General features: G+C 43.9%; 2 protein-coding genes and 1 long non-coding RNA gene across 14 annotated transcripts in view; 2 read left to right on the top strand and 1 right to left on the bottom strand.

The window, feature by feature from the left end:
* Positions 1-24957, top strand: part of LDLRAD2 (low density lipoprotein receptor class A domain containing 2) — an 814009-nt gene that overhangs the window by 382638 nt on the left and 406414 nt on the right. The window lies entirely within an intron of this gene.
* Positions 1-24957, bottom strand: part of HSPG2 (heparan sulfate proteoglycan 2) — a 399834-nt gene that overhangs the window by 292259 nt on the left and 82618 nt on the right. For all 11 annotated transcript variants that reach the window (XM_085894498.1, XM_085894501.1, XM_085894505.1 and 8 more), the window contains one exon: positions 145-254. In XM_085894498.1, coding sequence (XP_085750624.1) covers positions 145-254 — 110 coding nt within the window. The remainder of the gene's footprint in view (positions 1-144; positions 255-24957) is intronic.
* The window catches only part of LOC147019790 (uncharacterized), a 78459-nt gene continuing 70048 nt past the window's right edge, over positions 16547-24957 (top strand). The window contains exons 1-2 of the long non-coding RNA XR_015061514.1: positions 16547-16624; positions 17193-17320. This is a non-coding gene — a long non-coding RNA (uncharacterized LOC147019790). The remainder of the gene's footprint in view (positions 16625-17192; positions 17321-24957) is intronic.

Raw genomic sequence — 24957 nt, 5'->3', positions numbered from 1 at the left:
AGATGAGTGAAACGTAAACTTTTAGTATCAGTAAAGAACAATCGTGTTACGTGTCCAGAAATGTGACAAATAAAATAAGAGACGCAAATATGGTGAAGGGCGAAGCAAAGGTTAGCTATTTGAGCAGTTCGATAACTTTCTTACCGTATCAACAACAGGTTGAGACACTGCCTGGAACTCTTCAGATTCAAAAACATCCAGTTGGGGCGAATAAGATATGGAGTTCGTAAAATTCACTGTGGCTCGGTACACCACTAGAGGGGACAAAGAAACATAGATTCAAATAGTTAGCTGTCGAGTCAGGAGAACTGAGCCAATTGGATGATGCATTTGATAGAAGAAACACTTAAAAAACACTACACTGCAAGTACCTGAAACAAGCTTAGTAAAACAGAGTTTAAGTAAATGAGCAAACAACGTGTTGCTAATTACAGATCAAACTAGAAGGGCACTCGGTAGAGCGCATACCTCCACCCCACAATGCCTGATTCAAGAGAACATATCAGGCCCGATACATTTTTGAAATATTCATGTGATATAACAGTACTATATCATTTTTGGCCCAATCTCTCAATGGTGAAGAATCACTTTAAAAATTCTTGTAGTCGGATCGGATCCGGACCTTCACCAAAATATAATCAGTTCGCCCTTGTCACACACCGAACCTGTCCACAAAATTTAATCTCAATCCGTTCAAAACTTTTTGAGATATCCTGTGCACAAACAAACAAACACACAGACAGACAGACAAACAAACAAACAGACAGACAAACAAACAAACAGACAGAAAGGGGTGAAGACATAACCTCCTTCACCTTCGGTGGCGGAGGTAATAAGTAATTTCTAAAACACATTTTGACAGAGAAAAATAGATATTGTACTTAGCTTGTAAACGCAGAAGCAAGGGCTATACGTCATAAGCCAGCTGGGCATTAAAACAACAAAGAAACTTACGAACACAAGAAATCAGTAAAAACTGGGATCGAAGTTAAAAATAAAGAAACAAAAGCTCTCCTGCAAATGGATGTCTCTACTAGCAATTATATCATTGATGGCACTCCTGTCATAAAGGCTAATAAGGAAACGATAAGTTTTGCGGAAAGAACAACGTTAGTTAATAACATGATTTGATGTCCAACCAAGCTACTAAAGCAGAGGAACAACAGGATAAGAACATAGGAGAAGGGCATCAGCCACATCAATCAAAAAGAGAATCTTCAATGACTACATGAATAAATTATATCGCTAACTTCGCAAACAATAAATAATGATTACAGGAACCGCAACCACATGAACAAGTCTCCCAGTTCTGGAAGGAGATACGGGAGTGCGATTAAAGTTACAATGTAGAACATGAATCATGGATTGAATGTCAGGAAGCCAAAAGATGAGAAACACTGGTTCAAGATAGGCCTGACGTCAAAGAGGCAAACAAAGCCCAGCTCGAGGCAACCTTGGGTAGACTGAAAAACTTCTGGAGGAGTCAGTAAAGTTTATAAATTGGCTAATTGAAGGCATAACATACCTCCTTCCCAAAATAAACGAAACAATACATGAAGAAGTGTACAGCCTTAGCACATTACTACCAATTGACAAGAATCATTAAGGAAACAGAATACCAGCAAGAAACCTGAAGAAGTAAAGAGCAAGGATGGAATCATCAGGAGGAACCTGGATAGGATTCTGGTTTCAGCCGATACTCCACAACCATCAAACCCATCCAGACACAGCCAAGTGGGCCATACAGAAAAAAAAATTCTGCAAGAATTCACTTCTCCTTGGACAAATAGATAAGGAAAGAGAGGAATAGAGAAAGTGAAAGAGAAGAAAACCAATGTACATACAAATACTGGATCAACAAGAACATCGTGCACCTTGAAAAAGAAAACGATGCAAGAAAGGTAAAAGTGGTCATGTAAAGACCACATACGTGTCAACAAGATGGTCATGGTGCTACAGGTCTGGTGAAGAAAAATTTACAAAGGATGAGAGAGGAGATTGGGACTATACTCTGTGCAGAGCGTTGGTGCTGCTTCAGCAGTCTACTTGGCTATTTGGGCACAATCCTGGACGGGTCACCACTCCGACACAGGATACCAGGAAGCTGGCACTCATTTTGCCGAACTCAGAAGGATGACAGCCCGAGTTAACCCCACCTGGTATTAATTCAACAGCTGAGTGGGATTTGAACTCAGGACATGAGGATCCAAAGCCCACCACCCTAACCATTAAGTCAACACCAGTCATAATCTACAAAGAGAAGTTGATAATGTCTTCTGACACAAGATTCTCCAGATATTAAAAAAACAAACATGTTTTTGGTTGAGCACAGATTCTGCACAAACCTCTGGGTGATGAATAACTGTTGTGCGACGGTAATACTACAAACATATGCTAAAGGACAATTCCAACGTAACTTAATGTTCCAATCGTAGCGAAATTCACACAATCCCAAAAGTCTGACCTTTTTCCCTTTTTAGCTCGCCTGTTCGAAGAACAAAGAGCTATAGCGATACCCCCGGCGTGAGCGTCAGCGTGAGCGTGAAAATGTTAAAGTTCTTGGTGAAAGTTATTTATAAGCTTGCCAATAATTTAATGTGTACTAGGATGCTGATATTTGGCATGGAGGTTCCTTTCGGGTATACTATTGGTGTAGTGAAGTTGAAATTAACAAATGATTTTAATTTTTTTTTTATTTCAACCTAAGATGGTGTCAAAGCCACCCAATGCTCGCCTGCTTATACTAGACACTTGCCATTCATTTAATATGTGTACCAGGGATGCAATGAAGTCCAAATGAAATAAATTTTGCTGGTGCACCTTTTTCAGAGACTCAATATTTGTGAAGTCAAAACACGACATATTACTTTTTCTTTTAGATGCATTTCTCATGGCAAGGCAAGTAGGAAATGTATTATTGCATAATGTTGATAAATACCATTGCACATGCACTGTTATAATTGTGATGCTATCATAATTACAAATAAAACAAAAACTTTAAATTTTCACGCTCACGCTGATGCTGACGCTCACGCCGGGGGTATTGCTATCGCTCTCTGTTCTTCGAACAGGCGAGCTAACCAGAGAGTTGGTGTCAAAGCCACCCAATGCTCGCCTGTTTATACATTTATCGTTTTTAAAAGACTCGTCTAATAATATTTTGTATAAAGCATTACAGTGAAGTCTGATCCAAATAATTTTAAAGCAATATATTAGTACTTGTATATTGTAATCAGTAAAAAATAGTGTGGTAGATAAAAACATTAGAAAGGAAATAACTTGCATTAAAAACTTTAACATTTTCATGCTCACGCTGACGCTCACGCCGGGGGTATTGCTATCGCTCTCTGTTCTTCGAACAGGCGAGCTAACCAGAGAGTTGGTGTCAAAGCCACCCAATGCTCGCCTGTTTATACATTTATCGTTTTTAAAAGACTCGTCTAATAATATTTTGTATAAAGCATTACAGTGAAGTCTGATCCAAATAATTTTAAAGCAATATATGTATTTGTATATTGTAATCAGTAAAAAATAGTGTGGTAGATAAAAACATTAGAAAGGAAATAACTTGCACCAAAAAACTTTAACATTTTCACGCTCACGCCGGGGGTATCGCTATAGCTCTCTGTTCTTCGAACAGGCGAGCTAAAAATGATACTGCATGGTAGTTCGACTTATTCATTATATTAATAATGCTGCCACTGGAATATGATCTGCTCTCTGGTTAATAACATGGTGGTGAAGTGTTTTTGTGCATTGTGTGTTAGAGGGCAAGAGACAAGAGGGGCGGGAGAGAGAAGGACAAAACAGTGGGGAACAGACGAGGAGATCTGTGTAAGGGAGAGGAATGGGGTGAGAACATGGGGTATACAAGATGGACATTACAAGGACTTTCAGGAAGGAAAGCAGGGAATTTGAAGGAGATGGGATTGGGGTGGATTAACAGGGGTAGAAAATATCGAAGTTTTGGATGGGGGAAGATAAGAGGTGGTGGTGAACAGCTGTTTTGAAGGCCTGGAGAAAAGAATGGGATTGAAGAGAGTGTGGGAGTTTATTCCAAAGATGGGGAAAATAGGAATGACAGAATGAAGGTGAGCAGTGATTTTGGTAGTTTTACCAAAAGGGGGTTGTTGGTGGACCTTGCGCAACGTACAGAAATATGGTGGGAACATAATGCAGAGAGAGCAGGAGGGCGAGGCTGGAGAGGAGACGGTAGAAGTCAGAAAGACCACCGACCAACCTGCGATGATTGAGTGAGAGGCCCAAAGACTCAGCCTCATTACGGGAGATGCCGATGATCCGAAATGCCTTGGTTTCCACAGCGTGAAGCCGAGAAAGGTGGGAGGCAGGAGCACCAGCCCAGAGGGGAGAGCAGTACTCCATCAGGCTGTGGACAAAAGCTTTGTAAGTGGTCAGGAGCTCAGGTGGGCCAAGGAAGAACCTTGCACAATGGAGGATTCCCAGTCGGAGACTGGCTTTCGAGGCGAGGTTGGAAATGTGGCTTTCCCAGGAAAGGTCATGGCAGATAGTAAGACCCAGAAGCTTGAAAGAAAGAACTTCTTCCAGAGGATTGTTGAGAAAGTAGATGGGGGGTTTCCTAAATGGTCCTTTCGAAGAGACATAGTGAGAGTGTGAGATTTGTCCGGATTGAAAGACATGTTCCATGTGTTGGACCAGTTTGTGATTTTATCCAGATCAGCAGTGAGCGAAGAAGCTGCTGCTGGCCGGTCTGAGGGATGACCGATGGTACGGCAGAGGGTGGAGTCATCAGCAAAGAGATATGGAGGATTTTCCAGAGAGTCAGAGAGATCATTGATTAAAACCAGAAAAATAACAGGGCCCAGAACGCTACCTTGAGGAACTCCAGCCTGGACAGGAAGAGGGGCTGAAAGAACTCCATTTAGGGCCACAGGTTGACTGCGACAGGAGAGGAAGTCTGCGAGCCATGAGTGGAGATGGCCTTGGATACCATAGGAAGAGAGTTTGGTGAGCAGGGCAGGGTGCCAGACTGTGTCAAAAGCACGTGATATGTCCAGGGATACGGCTCGGATTTCATGTCTGGGATTGAGGGCTTCCATCCATTGTTGGGAGAGCAGAAGCAGCATATCCAGGGTAGAGTGACCTGGTCTGAAACCAAATTGATGATCAGAAATGAAGCCATTGGAGAAGAGGAAGGATTTCATGTCTGAAGCGATGATGGATTCCATAACCTTGCTGATGATTGGGAGAAGGCTGATTGGTCTGTGGTTGCAGGGATCTGTTTTTGCACCTTTTTATGCAGGGCAGTGATGTTTGCTGATTTCCAAGCAGATGGCAGATGGCCTTGAGCAAATGAGAGGGTGAATAGAACAGAGAGAGGGTGAGCAAGAGCAGAAGAGTAGGTATTTAGGACACGTGGGCTGATGCCGTCTGGACCGGTTGCAGAATCTGAGTCGAGGTTTGACAGCAAGCTCTCCACCTTGTCAGGAGAAAAGGATACAGAGTCCAGGGACAGTTGGGTGCGACTGGGCAAAGTGGGTAGAGAAAGTGATGGGTTTTGGACACAAACTTTAGCTGAAAACACCGAGTTTAGGCATTCAGATTTTTCACGTGTGGTATCAGCAGTGTGGCCATTTTAGGTAAGGGAGGAGATGGAGGGGGAACATACACCAGAAACAGATTTGATTAGACGCCACCAGGATTTTGAGGAGGGCGAGAGGTTTGAGAGTTCACACTTGAGATGAGAAAGATGTTGTTTTCTGGCTCTCCTGAGGGAAGATACACACTTGTTCTGAGCTTTCTGGAAGGAACTGAGATTGCACTCAGTTGGGTTTGCTTTCCATGAGGCAAAGGCAAGTTGTTTCAGGACAACTGCCTCACCACTAGCTTCAGTGAACCAAGGGCAGGAGGAAGGGTAGGACAACTGAAGATGAGAGGGGATAAATCTGTGCATGAGGGAGAGCAAGTTTCTTTGAAAGAATTCCCAGGATGAGTTGATGTTTGGAGAAAGTAGCATTAGGAGACCAGTCTGTCAGTTTGAGGGCTGTTCGGAGACCCTGCCAGTCGGCCTGAGTGAAATGCCAGACTCGACGGCAGTGAGGTGGTTCTCTGATAATAGCCAGAGAGATGTCCACTTTGACAAGGATGTGGTCAGAAGAACCGATTGGAGCGAAGGAAGAGCAGCAGATATTGTCAGGGAAATTTGTCAAAATCAGATCCAAAAGAGATGGAGTACCATTGGTTGAGATCCAGGTAGGGAAGTTGACCGATTGAGTCAGTCCCAATGAGTCACAGAAAGCTTTTGCTGAGGTGCCATTACAGGTGAGAGAGGTACCCACACCTAACCAACTGGCATGATGACAATTGAAGTCGCCACATATGAGGAAGAGAGAGTTTGGATGAGAAGATAGAAGTTGGTCCATGTTTTCAGATAGTGAGGTGTAGATGAGTCATCACTGTTAGGTGGACGGTACAGTACACATATAAACATGAGGTGGGAGTTGAGGGGAAGCCGTAGCCAGAGGTATTCCTGGGGGTGTGGGGGAGTGAGGGCAGTGCATGGAGAGTGAGGAGTAGAGTCTTTGATGAAGAGAGCAACTCCTCCACCAGGACGAGGCTCAGGTCTGTCAAACCGGAGGTGGGAGTAACCAGGGAGAGATACTTGGGAGTCAGACACGTCTTTGGGGAGGAAAGTTTCTGTTAGGCAGATTATGTCTGGTTTGTCAGTGGCAACCTGTATGGAAAGATCTGAAATGTTGTTGGAGAAAATGAAATATTTCATCTCAAATGTGATGGATTCCATATCCTTGTTGATGATTGGAAGTAAGCTGAAAGGTCGACAGTTAAGGGGATCAGTTTGTGCATGCAGTGATGTTGATGGATTTCCAGGCAGATGGAAGATGACCAAGCACAATTGATGGAGTTGAAATGGCAGCGAGAGGATGTGAAAGAACAGCAGAGGATAAAATTTTAGGACACGTGAGCTGATGCCGTACAGTCCAGTAGCACTCAGAGTCAAGGGTTGAAAGAACCCTCTCCACCTTCTCATGTGCAAAATATACAGAGTCCAGGAGCAGTTTTTTTGTGTGTGTACATTGTCGAGGCTCGTATGAGAGCAGTTGGTTATGACAGAGAAAGATGGGTATGGAGAGTGAGGGGTTGGGGACAAAATATATGCAGGCAAACACAAAATTGAGGCATTCAGCCTTCTCATGAGCGGAGTTGGCAATGGTGCCATTTGAAGAGGAGGAAGGGGTGGAAGGGGAGCATTCACCACATATAGACTTAACAAGTGCCACCAAGTTTTAGAGAAGGGAGACAAGTTTGAAAGTTCATTCTTGAGGTTGGACAGATGTTGTTTTCTGGCTCTCCTGAGAGTGGACACACACTTGTTGCAGACTTTTTGGAATGCACCAAGATTTCCTTCGGTCGGGTTTGCCTTCCAAGAGAAGGCAAGTTGTTTCAGAGCAACTGTCTCACCACAGGATTCAGTTCAGTATACCATGGGCAGAAAGGCTGAGTTAACATCAGGGGCAGTAGATATGGTTGACCAGTCCTGAAGAGAAATGGCTGCTTGGAGTCCTTGCCAATCTGCCGGAGTGAACTGCCAGACTCTCCGGTGTTGAGGCAGCTCTCTGAGAATAGCCAGAGTGATGTTGACATTTACAAGCACATGATCAGATGAATTAATTGGATCAATGGAAGAGCAGGAGACATTTGCGGCAAAGTTAGTCATCACCAAGTCCAGAAGGGAGTCAAGAACAGCTTAGAGGCGAGTGTGTGCGCTTCTAGACCATCTTACTCCATTCGTTATTTTTTTTACCTTCGCCACCGAAGGTGAAGGAGGTAATATTTTCACCCCTTTCTGTTTGTTTGTTTGTCTTTCTGTCTGTGTACAGGATATCTCAAAAAGTTGTGGATGGATTTGGATGAAATTTTATGGACAGGTTGGGTGCGTGACAAGGCGAACTGATTCGATTTTGGTGAAGATCCGGATCTGAAAAATTTTTAAGTGATTCTTCACCATTGAGAGATGGGACTAAACCGATATATAGCACGATATCTCAAAAAGTTGGCGACAGATTCGGATGAAACTTAGTGGTCAGGTTGGGTGTGTGACCACGACTGATTCAATTTTGGTAAACATCCGAATCCGGATCCGAGTACTCAAATTTTAAAATGATTCATCACCATTGTGAGATCGGGCTCAAAAACGATATGTAGAATGATATTTCAAAAATGTATTGGGCCCGATATGTTCTCGTGGATCATACATTGCGTGGCAGAGATGTGCCCTCTACAGAGTGCCCTTGTAGTATTTACTGTGTTCGTTTTGTTTGTATGTTTTTTTTACTCTGTTTTTACATCCACAAGTCTCTGGTTTACAAGAGTTCCACATTGCTAGCGTTGTTGTTGTTGTTGTTGTTGTTGTTGTTGTTGTTGTTGTTGGGATTCTGATTGGGGGTCTATTTTTGAAATGTGCAGCTATTGGTCGGCCAGCTGCTGGACCACACACACATTGATCACTTGGCTCCACCCACCATGGCACCCAAACAAAATGATATGGCCACCATCTTGGTTTTCTGGTGGGCCTAACACATTAGGCCTGTAGGCCTCTGCTGATTATACATTGTCTGAGTTTGTTGCGTCATTTGTCCATTGGCTTTGCTTGGGTCGAGTGTTAATCTCAATGAGGGACCCTGAAAAATGTAATCAGATGTCCAATAAAAATTATTAGTAAGTTTAGTTATGCCTGTATGCGCCTACCTGAAAAAAAAAATTACGGAAATTTTGAATGGCCACATATTGGAGTTAAATTATCCGTTACCCTGTGACAAATCATCTCGTTCTGATAAAACTGTGGAGGAGGTTGACATGGATGAGAGCTGTCAACTTAATCTTTTAATAGCGCAGCAAATGTGTTTCCCAATCGTGCTTTCATCTTTTAAGAGTATTTTAAATGCGCGTTTCCCAATCAGCCCGTTACCAGATTTTTAAAGCCAATTCACTCACTCGAGCAATTCACAGGTGACTGACAAGATCCGTACCCCAAACGATCACTTTCAGGTTTTTATGAGCAAAAGGTTAATAGCAACAGAGAGGGCGGAAGAGAAGGACGCGCATGCATGCACGTTCAAACACACACAAACACACACACACACACACACACACACACACACACACACACACACACACACACACACACACACACACGAGGTAACAGATATAAAGATAAATCTCCTGTTCGGAATCACTCTGAATCTTATTCATTCTTATGGGAACACGGGACAGACATTGCACAAGGTTAATGAGACGGATTAGAGAATGTAATCTGAGCCGTTCAACAGCAAGGATCAAGGAGTTGAGTGGACAGAGGAGGTGAGAAAGACAGAGGAGGATGGCACCAGCTCACATGTCCCACATATTTTGTGTCGCTGGTTGTGGCCACAGTACGGTCATCCTTTTTCTTTACTCTATGCCTTTTTTGTTTTTCTTTTTTTTATACTCCGATTTCATATTTTTAACTCCGCTTGTTTTTTTTCAATAAAGGAGAGGAAATGTCAGAACCAAGAAGACACACATCAATAGAGGAGAAGAAATGGGGTTAGATAGTAGAACATTATTACAAGGGTTGGTCAAAGATGACATGGACTGTTTATTCTATCAGAATGTATTGTGTGTACTGTTGGGGTTTTGTAAAACCAGCACTCCTCCGAGGCAATGGCACCCAACATGCAGCGTAGGGTTTTTAGTTAGGTTATTAATCCACTCTCCTTTCTTATATTTCATTCCTTTACCGTACTTTACTTCTTACACAAACCACACGAGCATGCATACATAACAGTAACCGTGCTAGGAATGCAAAGCAGAGCAAGGTTCCTTTGCATTTGCGCGCCAATTTCCATTCAAACTGCGCGCCAAAATCCAACTACCACCTCATCTCAGACCTTCATTATGCTCACCACAACGTAAAAACACTCACCATAGCCACTCCACAAATCTTCTAAAAATCCCCACAACCACCTACGTTCATTTCTTCACCACAAACGCCACAGCTACAAACACTTCTCCCAATCTCTTCACCACGCCGCCACATCTACAGCCACCTCTCCCAATCTCTTCACCACCCCGCCACATCTACAGCCACCTCTCCCAATCTCTTCATCATGCCGCCACATCTACAGCCACCTCTCCCAATCTCTTCACCACGCCGCCACATCTACAGCCACCTCTCCCAATCTCTTCACCACGCCGCCACATCTACACCCACCTCTCCCAATCTCTTCATCATGCCGCCACATCTACAGCCACCTCTCCCAATCTCTTCACCACACCGCCACATCTACAGCCACCTCTCCCAATCTCTTCACCACTCCGCCACATCTACAGCCACCTCTCCCAATCTCTTCACCACGCCGCCACATCTACAGCCACCTCTCCCAATCTCTTCATCATTCCGCCACATCTACACCCACCTCTCCCAATCTCTTCACCACGCCGCCACATCTACAGCCACCTCTCCCAATCTCTTCACCACGCCGCCACATCTACAGCCACCTCTCCCAATCTCTTCACCACGCCGCCACATCTACAGCCACCTCTCCCAATCTCTTCACCACGCCACCACATCTACAGCCAGCTCTCCCAATCTCTCCACCCCAAACACCACACCAAAACCCACCTCTTCCAATCTCTTCACCCCGCCACCACATCTACAGCCAGCTCTCCCAATCTCTTCACCACACACACCACATCTACAGCCACCTCTCCCAATCTCTTCACCACGCCGCCACATCTACAGCCACCTCTCCCAATCTCTTCACCACGCCGCCACATCTACAGCCACCTCTCCCAATCTCTTCACCACGCCGCCACATCTACAGCCACCTCTCCCAATCTCTTCACCACGCCGCCACATCTACAGCCACCTCTCCCAATCTCTTCATCATGCCGCCACATCTACAGCCACCTCTCCCAATCTCTTCACCACGCCGCCACATCTACAGCCACCTCTCCCAATCTCTTCACCACGCCGCCACATCTACAGCCACCTCTCCCAATCTCTTCACCACGCCGCCACATCTACAGCCACCTCTCCCAATCTCTTCACCCCCCCGCCACATCTACAGCCACCTCTCCCAATCTCTCCATCACGCCGTCACATCTACACCCACCTCTCCCAATCTCTTCACCACACCGCCACATCTACAGCCACCTCTCCCAATCTCTTCACCACGCCGCCACATCTACAGCCACCTCTCCCAATCTCTTCACCACGCTGCCACATCTACAGCCACCTCTCCCAATCTCTTCATCACGCCGTGACATCTACAGCCACCTCTCCCAATCTCTTCACCACGCCGCCACATCTACAGCCACCTCTCCCAATCTCTTCACCACTCCGCCACATCTACAGCCACCTCTCCCAATCTCTTCACCACGCCGTCACATCTACAGCTACCGCTCCCAATCTCTTCACCACTCCGCCACATCTACAGCCACCTCTCCCAATCTCTTCACCACGCCGTCACATCTACAGCTACCGCTCCCAATCTCTTCACCACGCCGCCACATCTACAGCCACCTCTCCCAATCTCTTCACCACGCCGCCACATCTACAGCCACCTCTCCCAATCTCTTCACCACGCGGCCACATCTACAGCCACCTCTCCCAATCTCTTCACCACGCTGCCACATCTACAGCCACCTCTCCCAATCTCTTCATCACGCCGTCACATCTACAGCCACCTCTCCCAATCTCTTCACCACGCCGCCACATCTACAGCCACCTCTCCCAATCTCTTCACCACGCCGCCACATCTACAGCCACCTCTCCCAATCTCTTCACCACGACGCCACATCTACAGCCACCTCTCCCAATCTCTTCACCACGCCGCCACATCTACAGCCACCTCTCCCAATCTCTTCAACACGCCGCCACATCTACAGCCACCTCTCCCAATCTCTTCACCATGCCGCCACATCTTCAGCCACCTCTCCCAATCTCTTCACCATGCCGCCACATCTATAGCCACCTCTCCCAATCTCTTCACCACGCCACCACATCTACAGCCACCTCTCCCAATCTCTTCACCACGCCACCACATCTACAGCCAGCTCTCCCAATCTCTTCACCACAAACACCACATCTAAAGCCACCTCTCCCAATCTCTTCACCACGCCACCACATCTACAGCCAGCTCTCCCAATCTCTTCACCACAAACACCACATCTACAGCCACCTCTCCCAATCTCTTCACCACGCCGCCACATCTACAGCCACCTCTCCCAATCTCTTCACCACGCCGCCACATCTACAGCCACCTCTCCCAATCTCTTCACCACGCCTCGACATCTCCAGCCACCTTTCCCAATCTCTTCACCACAAACACCACAACGTTCTCTCACCTTCCTACAACCGCCATAACTTCCGTCTACCCCTTTGACGCTCACCACAGTCTCGGAAGATGCTGAAGGAACGAGAGTAATGAGGATCGGGGTGTTTTGGCATGTAACTCAAAGCGCAAACATGCGCTGAGATTCATTCCAAGATGTATGGGTAGCGCTGGGATTTCCCTAAATTCCCTTGTTTAAATGGAGGTCAGCGCATGTTCAAGGCCAGAGGGCACTCCTGAAAACTCTTGCCTCATGTTAATCTCAGAGCTCCGATGCATGGCCTGGCGTAAGGTCAAATGGGCCATTTTCGATTCCGAGACCTGGCGGGGAATGGCTATGGCGTGGGGCGGCTGCTGTATGCCAATGGGGGAGCTAGGAAACATCTACAGCCTGGTTTGATCCGATTCTTAGCTCCTCCCTCGCTCAGGGCCCATAAAAGGAGCAATTAGGTTTACAATGAAAAGGAGATATCGCCAGACTCCAGAGACTTCAACAGACTGCAGCAGACTCCACTTCTCTTCACTTCTCGAGGCGGCCATATGAGAGCTCTCTAGCATCCGAGCAAATCTTGCCACAAGTTAGCATGACCAAGAGGAGAGGGCAGAGCAGCAAGCGATTGCCAGAACGGGCCAGGACCACCCCCAGGTCAGATGCTAAGTGTTCGGCTGCATCCAGTAGTCAACATTTACACTTAGAGACTCTTCCACAACTCTGTTAAGGTCTTTCTCTTACATGCATCTTCTCTCCCATCTATCTCTTGTCCACTGTGGATGCATAAGAGCAATCGGCAAGGGCAAGTCCCGGACAACCGTTCTTTTCAGTGACCTTACTGACTCGCTCTTCTCACACCATGCCACACGACACACTGCACCACTCGCACCTTTCACTCACACCATAAACACCTTCAGTTTTCCTCCATCCTCCCCCTTCCTAAGCGTTTGGGTTGCGCTGGTCCCCCAGTCACACCAGGTACTAAAAGGTCATGAATCCTCAACTGCCTCTTATCTTTCTGGGCTATCTCTAATTTTCCTCGGATGTGTGTGTGTGTGTGTGTGTGTGTGTGTGTGTGTGTGTGTGTGTGTGTGTGTGTGTGTGTGTGTGTGTGTGTGTGTGTGTGTGTGTGTGTGTGTGTGTGTGTGTGTGTGTGTGTGTGTGTGTGTGTGTGTGTGTGTGAGAGATGATACCTGTCATGTATAAAGTAATTTAAGATTGTCTAAGTGTATTCGGGGTAAATTTGCACTGTGTCGTCTTTTGTGAATGTTGCATTTCTTTTGCCACACCTTTGAATTTCTTGCTTTCTCCTGCTATACATTTGTGAATAAATCCCTTACTGTGACTCATAACTTTCCTCCCTTTGTTAAAATTAATTTACTCTATTTTAAATGTACCCAGCTCGTTTTTGTCTTTTCCCCCATTTGTCTAGCATGGTCCACACCTTTTCATAGCCAGGAAGTTATTCCCACAAAATCTGCTCATTAGCCAGTGCGTACTTGGCAGCTCCGCTCAGCTGCACCTGATATGGTAAATAACGCAAGTACACATCAAGGGTGCAATTCCCTGAGAAGGCGACCACATGTTCCTAGTTAAACGGTAGTCACACGGAGGGTAATGGGTCACGTGGTCAAATTATTGGCGTTCGTGGTAGATTAGCAACCCACTGCGACACAAACGTATTCGTGTGCGCCGGCCTGCGATTCCCAGTGAGTCTGGGGAAAAACCAGGGATATTTTCCCCCCGTTGTACTCCCGCAACACCGGGTCCGCAACAATACCTTTCCATCATTTGCATATTGCTGATCTCGTTTCATTGCGTAACAACTAACTGTGGAACTGTGCAATGATGGTTTTCTCATGTTCAAGAAATTCCACATTAGTTGCATCATTAAAGTCCCAAAATACTTTTGCCATAAGCATTCCGGCTAATTGCTGAACTTTGGATATATTTTCTTCACGAGGATCGAGAATGTCTCCATCTCATCCTGTCTCGAAAACTATCTGTGCCATGAACTAATGCAATCTGGGACGTGAAATGATCCAGATCTCATATCACAATCTTCATCGGGAAAGTATCTTCTTCCTGTTGGAAGTATGTTGGGGGGCATTGTTGTAATGGCTGCAACAGTTGCATTTTGATCAAACATGAGGTTTTTTGAGGGGAACCATCTTGCATTAACCTTCTTGAATTTCAAATGATAATGACCGATTTGTATCCACACTTCCAACAATGATATCCAATTATACTATATTTTCAAATGTAGTAATCTGATGGTATTAGCTGTTCAAGTATTAGCTGGTGTTTGCTTGAGTGACAGCTGTTGATTAGACAAGAGTATGCTCAAACTTGCTGCACCATATAGACCACTTGCTTAGCATGACACTAAGCTTGAGATGGACTGCTGCTTCCATCACTAAAATGGTCTGAGGTCTTAAATGTCAAACAAGAGGACAGGACCGTGTCCTTGGCATATCTCTGACATTCGACATGTTATGGCCTAATTCTCTGCTCGCCAAGCTTGCTACCTGCAGAAAATAAAACCGTCTTTACACCTGGCTTTCTGACTTCCTCCACACAAGCATTCATCACATTGTTAACAGCGGAACCAACCCTCTCCTCTCATCCCTGAGTGGGGGTCCGAGTGCCGCAAGGCAGTCTTTTGCCCAAACGTGTTCCTCATTGACCTCTCCGATTCTCTGGAAAGCCCTCTTTTCCTTTTTGCAGACAACCTCGCACTGCCATTCAGTACCTGACCTCACTGATAGGCAGACAGAGCTGTATCACTCTCTGCTGATCGATTTTAGATGGAACAGATTAGATGCTGATCAAACAAATGTTTCATCTTTTAACCCGGGCAAATATCACAGTTGAGTCCCGTTTCTCCAGAAGGATCATCAAATGAATCGATCTTTATTTCTAAAAAGTGAGCAACTGAAAAAGGTTCATGATGTGCAATTTCTATTCCTCACCATCAGCTATGACCTTTCCTGGCTGACCAAATAATTCAGATGGCCGCCCAAGACTGACAAAAGGCATTAATATTAAAGATTTTGGTTCTTAACTCATGGCAATTGAGCCAATCTCAACAGAACAATTATCAAGTCATTATCAGATTTGAGATAAAAACCCAGATGGCTCATTCATGACTTGCATCGAGAAAGTGAAACCTTCTGCATTTGCCTTGCTCGTGCAAATCCTCACATCAATGACTCTTAATGCCCTCATCGCAGCTTGAAATGGGGGAACTAACATGCTATCAATTTTCTTAATTCAGTACAAACATACCCATATGCCAAAGAAACAAATCTTCTCAATGCGTGCGAGTAGATGAGTAAAATATTTACTCGAGAGCCCAAGAAGAACCACCGCACATGCTGTAAGCAATCTGCACCTCTTTATCCACAATGTCATAGCAACAGATGCCAAAGATGCAAAAAGAAGAAAAGTCCACATTGAAGAGAAGACAAATATACACAAGAACTCCGCTTGATAGTTGCAAGGCAAAATTCATGATCCCGTGTTAAAAAAAACAAAAAAAAACATTGTACAGCAACTGAAGGATGTCATCAGAAACATTGGCAAAAAGAAGAATGGCGAGTAAGGATCTGGCTTGAAGAAAGCAGTTGTACATGTAACAGGCCAAACACATGGAATCGTTATCAATTCTACAATGGGTCCCATGCGCCTGTTGTTTTCACCAAGTACATGGAGGACAACGGAAAGCAGATTATGCAGGAACTTTGTCAACTATTGGGACACATCTGTAGCTCATCACCAAATGTCACATCCTTGTGTTTTTTATTTAAACTATACAATTTGAATCAGGATCCAGATCTTCACCAAAATCTAAGCAATCAACTGATGTCATTGAGATCCGTGTGAACAAAACCACCATTCTTAAATGTGCTTCTGGCACACTCACCAACCAATTACAGGGGCATCAATTGTCTGTCAAATGATTGTTCCTGTATTTTACCCAAACATTCATGATCCTGAATTCTGCTTTATTGTCCAAGAATTCCTATTAACGCTCCGCCTTCACAAATAGGAATGATAGGGGTCAAATGAGGGTTTTTGTGAAGTTTTGTATTGTTTCCTTGGGGACTTGGAATGAAACTTTGAAGCTGATTAGATATCATTTATTTAGACTTTCTCGAGCATTTTGGAAAAAAACCCAGAGCTGTAAAGTCCTTGAGAGTTGGAAGGAGCGGAAGAGGCGGCGGGATCATTGTAGCTCTCCATCCTCGTTATGACGGTAATAATTCGTAATCCCATTTAAATGTGCTCAGTAATGTACATATGGATGGTATACCTTTTATATGGTACAATATTCATTTACATGCCTGGTGTTGGGTTAATGGTTATGGTGGTGGGCTTGGGATCCTAGGATCCTGAGTTCAAATACCCCTTGGCTGTTGAATCAATTCCAGGTGGGGTTGACTCTGCCTGTCATCCGTCTGAGGTTGGCAAAATGAGTGCCAGCTTTCTGGTATCCTGTGTCAGAGTGGCAACTTGTCCAGGATTGTACCCAATAGTCAAGGACCCTGCTTAGGCAGCACCAATGCTCTGCACAGAGTATGGTCCCAATGGATGGATATATACATGTACATGTACAAATTTGTTTTAATGTACCATACTCCTTACAGAGCGTTAATGCTACCGAAGCAGTTTCTTGGCAAGGGCCATACTGAGTGGTTTGCTATTGCCTTCCCAGCAGTAGTTGGGCAGGAATTTGTAATTTGACCATGGTGCTGGTGATAAATCACCTACTCTTCAGGAAAGGCACCATGGGATCATTAACATTCACTAACTAATGCCAGCAGATTTGACAGAGTTCAACATCCATCCGAGGGACGGCACACACATTGATGAATCACCCTGCCTGTGAAACACCATAGGATGTCAGTTTATAGTTGGGTCAGGATTCGAACCCAGGCTGAACAGCTTAGAGGTGAGTTTGCATACCTCTAGGCCATTTTGCCAACACTGGCACAGTATACTCTATGGATTGAATTATTTGCTCCCAAATGCAATACTTAGAATGATTTATTTATCACTTGTACTTCCATATCTTCCATACTGTAATTTATTCGGGGGCAATAGATTCCAATCTAATCTAAATAAACTGGGAGCATTGCGGAATAAAATCCTTTGAAGCATATCTGGAGAATGAAAAAAAAAAAAACTTGTGTAAATCATTTATTTCATCACTTCAACCTTTTGAAACTTTGTGATGCAAAGTATTTTATGGATAAATGTATCAACACACAACTTCCTTTGAAAGTATGTGATCTTTTTGAATTGAATTATTAAATTTATAAGTACTGTATGATACTAAATTCCTTTTCCAAAACACAGAACCCTTGCTCTTCAGCATAATATTCGTTTCTCTGACACTGTGCAATGATCTGCCAGATAGTTTAAGAAAATCCCTGTCATTGAATAACTTATCATTCATACTTAATAAATATTTTGTCTCTGAATATTATACATAGATCCTTCAATAAACCCATTGTACATTATTTGTCTCTCGATATTATACATAGATCCTTTAATAAATCAATTGTGCGTTATTCATCTCTTAATATTATACACAGATCCTTCAATAAATCCATTATATATGATTCATCTCTCAATATTATACACAGATCCTTCAATAAATCCATTATATATGATTCATCTCTCAATATTATACGCAGATCCTTCAATAAATCCATTGTACATTATTGTCTCTCGATATTATACACTGATCCTTTAATAAATCAATTGTACATTATTGATCTCTCGATATTATACATAGATCCTTAAAGAAATCCATTGTACATTTGTCTATTGAATACTGGCACTGGTGCCTTCCAATGTTCCATTGATCCATTCATTCACTTTGCTGAACTAAACTATCCATGAACACATTTGTATCATTGATACCATGGTCTATTTATATCGGTTATGTAATCCGATGTTGTTTCATAATTATCCCCTGCCAACTTCGTATAGAAACGAGTTCCGTCCGTCCGTCACATTTCGTTTCCGGAGCTTAACTACAAATCCCCTCAAGATATATTTACGAAATGTGGAACACATATCAAGCAAGTGGTGAACTCGTGCCTTTTGATATTTTCTAATTGCAAGGTCACATGGTTTGGCAGCCATGTTGGATTCAAGAAAACTATTAAATAATGTTTTCTCTGGAATCACATAACCTAACGAAGCGAAAATTTGCAACCATCATCTTCCATCATGTCTATACATAGTAAAAATTATGACATCACAAGTCACATGGTTTGGCGGCCATCTTGGATAGAAAAACACACCTCATCCGATTAACACGAAACTTAAAACACGTATTCCACTACAGGATTGGAGGCAGAACCTAAATTTATGATGTCATAGGTCACATGGTTCGTCAGCCATCTTGGATTGAAAATTAATAAATTTTAAAAATCTTCTCCCGAACGGCTGGACAGATTGAGGCAAAATTTCACACACACTTTCCTCAAGACATCCTTTCAGAAGTTTGTTAATTTCTAATTGATAGGTCACATGGTTTGGTGGCCATATTGAATTTACCCAAAAACCTTCAAACATCTTCTTCTCCAGAACGGCTGGTCAGATCAAGGGGAAACTTTACATACATATTGCACACGCTTCAGGAATATAAGTTTGTTAATCCTCATTTACTATGGCGGGGATATCGAAGACTTTGTCTTCAACGGATGCTAGTTTATTCTTAATATCACTTTGTATGTGTAAGGGTGTTCCTGCGACAAGCTATGCTTCTTGGGATTCAGTGTCCTTCGGCCCTTCAAATGTCTCGAATATACCATGTTGTTTTTGTTGAAGAAAGTAAATGTTATTTTCAATTGAGGTTTGTGGCCAAATTGTAGACAAATACACTATGGCCGACTGTCACCTTCCCAAGCATAATTGCTCGATCATGGTATTCTACCCTTTGTTTCAAATTCCTTCCAGTTTCACTAATTTAGAATTGGTTACAGCCCCTGGATCTTCTTCTTCTTGCATATGGTAGCTTAGCTGCCAGGTAGCTATCATTTTGTTGGGACGCGACAATGCCGCTGATGCTGTGCCCCATACCAGTACACTGGTACTCTTTTTGCTGACCTCGGAAGTATGACAGGCTGAGTCAACCCCACCTGGTGTTAATTCAGCCGCCAATAGCGCTCGAACTCAGGACACGAAGATCCCAAGCCAGCCACTCTAACCACCAAGCCAACACCAGGCTTGTCAATCCCTGCATGATGAATGGTAAACTACTCCTGACTTGTCACCAGTTGATACCCTGTCCTTCAGCTTTGAAATGACATTACGGATGGTGCGTAGAAGCTTATATGCTACAACAATCCATGTGCTGCGTACTATCCTGCCATCCTTTGGGAAAGTCCTGAGTTGTATGGCAGCACACAGCACCCAAAAATGTCTGTCTCCTTCCGTTCTGCCTTGCTTGGTTATTCAGGGTAGGGAGTATCCCTTTACGATACTCATTATTGAACATGACTCCTCCAAGTAATCAAATTTGTTTAATTGCATCCGTTGGAAAATGACACCATCCATGCCCAAACTGCCAAGGCCCATGCGACACAGCATTTGTGAGTGATTGGGTTGCAGGAGTTAAAATCCAGAAATCTGTTTGTGTGGGTTGGTTTTCTGTATGCTGATATTTTGAGGTAGCAGTCAGGTTTCCGGTAAACGTCCGCATTCAAAAAGGTCCTTGTCACTTCCTTGTTATGATATTCTTTATTACCTGTGTCCAGAGATGCCTTCAAGGCAAAGGTGATGTCATAAGCAGGTAAAATGCACTTCCATCAAAGAGCAGCTTTCTGGCTGAGCTGATCACACCTGACTGTCTGATCGAGTTGTATTTTGACGATATTTTTGAATACACTGACAGGTACATTGCGATTCCATTAGGAATGCAAACAAATAACAGAAGGCAAGAGGAGGACACTATAACGGTATGAAGTAAATTCTGGCATGGCCAAAATCTTTCCAGGATGCTCTCTGTTCTCTATGATCAAGGTGGAAGGCGTACGTGTGCAAACTGAAGGCTGGGTGTTAAGTTCTGGGGAAACCGTTTGCGGTAGAGTTCTGTGCTTTCTCCTCTCTGAATGAGAACATTATTCAGTCAAACATCCAATGATATTCTTTAAATGAGTACACCTTAGCTTTATGAGACCGGTCAAAGTCCTACTTGTGGTTCAAAAAATGAGTTGTCCGTCTCAGAACATTATTCCCTTCACTAGTTTACAGAATCTCTGAGCAGACAGCCGAGCGGTGCTGTGGGACACCGGACAGACTCCAATGACATTAGAAAACAAACAACTAATTTATTGAACAAATATTACCTGTGGACGAGCCTGGATTCTCGTGACCTCACACTAAGATTCATTAGTTGTCCGCCAAGCTCCCACCACGACTCCCCCATTTTTCCCACACAGTGAGCCCCGTACTCACTCTCTTTACGTCCCACAGCTTGCAGACCGTTCACTCTCCGTAATGCGCCTTTCACGAGCTGATGCCTCGGGCAAAGGGGGCATTCTTGGTGCACCTCAGAAATCGGATTCAAAGGCTATAACTAAAAACCCAAATTCCAGGGTGCTGCAACACATTCCTCAGTCTGTCCCATGCTGTGGGCAATCGGGACTTGCAATGGAACAGCACACAGTGGCACAAACAGCTCACTTCAGCCAGAATAGTGGCACCATCTGATGCCTGATGAATACGCTGTGTAATGGAAGAGGTTAAACTTCTGCTTCAATAAGGTTTAAATTATGACGTACAATATGCTTATGCTGAGCAAATCAAACAACAGTCTTTAGTGCAATGGAACAAGCATGTGTGTGAACAAGAGCCCCCTGCCCTCCCACCCCCTAATCAAATTACATGTGATTGAAACATGAATGAATTTGTCCATCTGCACAATACAATGTTAACATTGTGTTTGCAACCAACAATGACAGAAAAACTCCATCCATAATAACATGCCGGCATGCTCAGCAGCGTGGTAATGATTTGATCGTGTTCAGGAACATTTATTACACTCGCTTGCCCTTCTGCACCAAAAGGCCTGCAATTCCACGCTTGGGCAGACAAAATGCCAAGCTCGAACGCACGAGCTCAACAACTACTTTTGAGTCTCATTAAGAGGATAGCAAATTTCGTGTAATCTATCATTCTTTTATATTTATTTATTTTATTCAATATACTGACTTTTTCTTGTTAAAAAGTTTTTTGTTTTTTTTTAAGAAAAAAACATTCTTTATATTTCATTGTTGCACCTGAATGGGGAGGGATCCACATGCATGTGAAAAATGTTCCAGACCTTGGAATACGTTACCTGTTTAGAGACTGAAATTGCCTCCAGAATCATGTTTTCTGCAGATGTGTCCAATTAATGCATGGAGAACTAGAATGACCAATTCCAATGTGTCCAATGTTTGTAAAGTGCAAAGGGGACTTTTAGGATACAGATAGAGCAGAGTGAATGGACCAAAGCAAGGCAAGGATTCGAGGGTAATGTAGTTTCATGGAAATTGTATTTGTAGTTTGGAATGAGAAAATGCTGAAGCGGTGAAGGAATCGAGCAGATGTTGAAAATGCTGAAGTGGTGAGGGACTCGAGCAGATATTGAAAATGGAAAAACGATGAGGGACTCGAGCAGATATTGAAAATGCTGAAGTGGTGAGGGACTAGAGCAGATATTGAAAATGGAGAAACGATGAGGGACTCGAGCAGAAAATGAAAATGCTGAAGTGATGAGGGACTCGAGCAGATATTGAAAATGGAAAAACGATGAGGGACTAGAGCAGATATTGAAAATGGAGAAACGATGAGGGACTCGAGCAGAAAATGAAAATGCTGAAGTGATGAGGGACTCGAGCAGATATTGAAAATGGAAAAACGATGAGGGACTCGAGCAGATATTGAAAATGGAAAAACGATGAGGGACTCGAGCAGAAAATGAAAATGCTGAAGTGATGAGGGACTCGAGCAGAAAGTGAAAATGCTGAAGCGATGAGGGACTCGAGCAGAAAGTGAAAATGCTTAAGTGGTGAGGAACTCGAGCAGATATTGAAAATGCTAGAGCGGTGAGGAACTCGAGCAGATATTGAAAATGCTAGAGCGGTGAGGAACTCGAGCAGATATTGAAAATGCTAGAGCGGTGAGGAACTCGAGCAGATATTGAAAATGCTAGAGCGGTGAGGAACTCGAGCAGATATTGAAAATGCTGAAGCGGTGAGGAACTCGAGCAGATATTGAAAATGCTGAAGTGATGAGGGACTCGAGCAGATATTGAAAATGCTGAAGTGGTGAGGGACTCGAGCAGATATTGAAAATGCTGAAGTGGTGAGGGACTCGAGCAGATATTGAAAATGCTGAAGTGGTGAGGGACACGAGCAGATATTGAAAATGCTGAAGTGATGAGGGACTCGAGCAGAACGTGAAAATGCTGAAGTGATGAGGGACTCGAGCAGAAAGTGAAAATGCTGAAGCGATGAGGGACTCGAGCAGAAAGTGAAAATGCTGAAGCGGTGAGGAACTCGAGCAGATATTAAAAATGCTGAAGTGATGAGAGACTCGAGCAGAAAGTGAAAATGCTGAAGTGATGAGGGACTCGAGCAGAAAGTGAAAATGCTGAAGTGAGGAGGGACTCGAGCAGAAAGTGAAAATGCTGAAGTGATGAGGGACTCGAGCAGAAAGTGAAAATGCTTAAGTGGTGAGGAACTCGAGCAGATATTGAAAATGCTGAAGCGGTGAGGAACTCGAGCAGATATTGAAAATGCTGAAGTGGTGAGGGACTCGAGCAGATATTGAAAATGTTGAAGCGGTGAGGAACTCGAGCAGATATTGAAAATGCTGAAGTGGTGAGGGACTCGAGCAGATATTGAAAATGCTGAAGCCGTGAGGAACTCGAGCAGATATTGAAAATGCTGAAGTGGTGAGGGACTCGAGCAGATATTGAAAATGCTGAAGTGGTGAGGGACACGAGCAGATATTGAAAATGCTGAAGTGATGAGGGACTCGAGCAGAAAGTGAAAATGCTGAAGTGATGAGGAACTCGAGCAGATATTAAAAATGCTAGAGCGGTGAGGAACTCGAGCAGATATTGAAAATGCTGAAGTGATGAGGAACTCGAGCAGACATTGAAAATGCTGAAGCGGTGAGGAACTCGAGCAGATATTGAAAATGCTGAAGTGATGAGGGACTCGAGCAGATATTGAAAATGCTGAAGTGGTGAGGAACTCGAGCAGATATTGAAAATGCTGAAGTGATGAGGGACTCGAGCAGATATTGAAAATGCTGAAGTGATGAGGGACTCGAGCAGATATTGAAAATGCTGAAGTGGTGAGGGACTCGACCAGATATTGAAAATGCTGAAGTGGTGAGGGACTCGACCAGATATTGAAAATGCTGAAGTGGTGAGGGACTCGAGCAGATATTGAAAATGCTGAAGTGGTGAGGGACTCGAGCAGATATTGAAAATGCTGAAGTGATGAGGGACTCGAGCAGATATTGAAAATGCTGAAGTGGTGAGGGACTCGAGCAGATATTGAAAATGCTGAAGTGGTGAGTGACTCGAGCAGATATTGAAAATGCTGAAGTGGTGAAGGACTCGAGCAGATATTGAAAATGCTGAAGTGGTGAGGGACTCGACCAGATATTGAAAATGCTGAAGTGGTGAGGGACTCGAGCAGATATTGAAAATGCTGAAGTGGTGAGGGACTCGAGCAGATATTGAAAATGCTGAAGTGGTGAGGGACTCGAGCAGATATTGAAAATGCTGAAGTGGTGAGGGACTCGAGCAGATATTGAAAATGCTGAAGTGATGAGGGACTCGAGCAGATATTGAAAATGCTGAAGCAGTGAGGAACTCGAGCAGATATTGAAAATGCTGAAGTGGTGAGGAACTCGAGCAGATATTGAAAATGCTGAAGCGGTGAGGAACTCAAGCAGATATTGAAAATGGAGAAACGATGAGGGATTCAAGCAGATATTGAAAATGGAGAAACGATGAGGGATTCAAGCAGATATTGAAAATGGAGAAACGATGAGGGATTCAAGCAGATATTGAAAATGGAGAAACGATGAGGGATTCAAGCAGATATTGAAAATGCTGAAGTGGTTTGGAACTCAAGCAGATATTGAAAATGCTGAAGCCGTGAGGAACTCAAGCAGATATTGAAAATGCTGAAGCGGTGAGGGATTCAAGCAGATATTGAAAATGCTGAAGTGGTGAGGGACTCGAGCAGATATTGAAAATGCTGAAGTGGTGAGGGACTCGAGCAGAAAGTGAAAATGCTGAAGCGGTGAGGGACTCGAGCAGATGTTGAAAACGCTGAAGTGGTGAGGGACTCGAGCAGAAAGTGAAAATGCTGAAGTGGTGAGGAACTCGAGCAGATATTGAAAATGCTGAAGCGGTGAGGGACTCCAGCAGATATTGAAAATGTTGAAGCAGTGAGGAACTCCAGCAGATATTGAAAATGTTGAAGCGGTGAGGAACTCCAGCAGATATTGAAAATGCTGAAGTGGTGAGGAACTCGAGCAGATATTGAAAATGCTGAACCCGTG

The sequence above is a fragment of the Eptatretus burgeri genome, chromosome 9 (assembly GCF_056783735.1).
Source record: "Eptatretus burgeri isolate ZD-2024b chromosome 9, Ebu_testis_v1, whole genome shotgun sequence".
Taxonomy (NCBI): domain Eukaryota; kingdom Metazoa; phylum Chordata; class Myxini; order Myxiniformes; family Myxinidae; genus Eptatretus; species Eptatretus burgeri.
The sequence above is the reverse complement of the archived record's forward strand: the minus strand, read 5'-3'. Positions and strand labels throughout refer to the sequence as shown.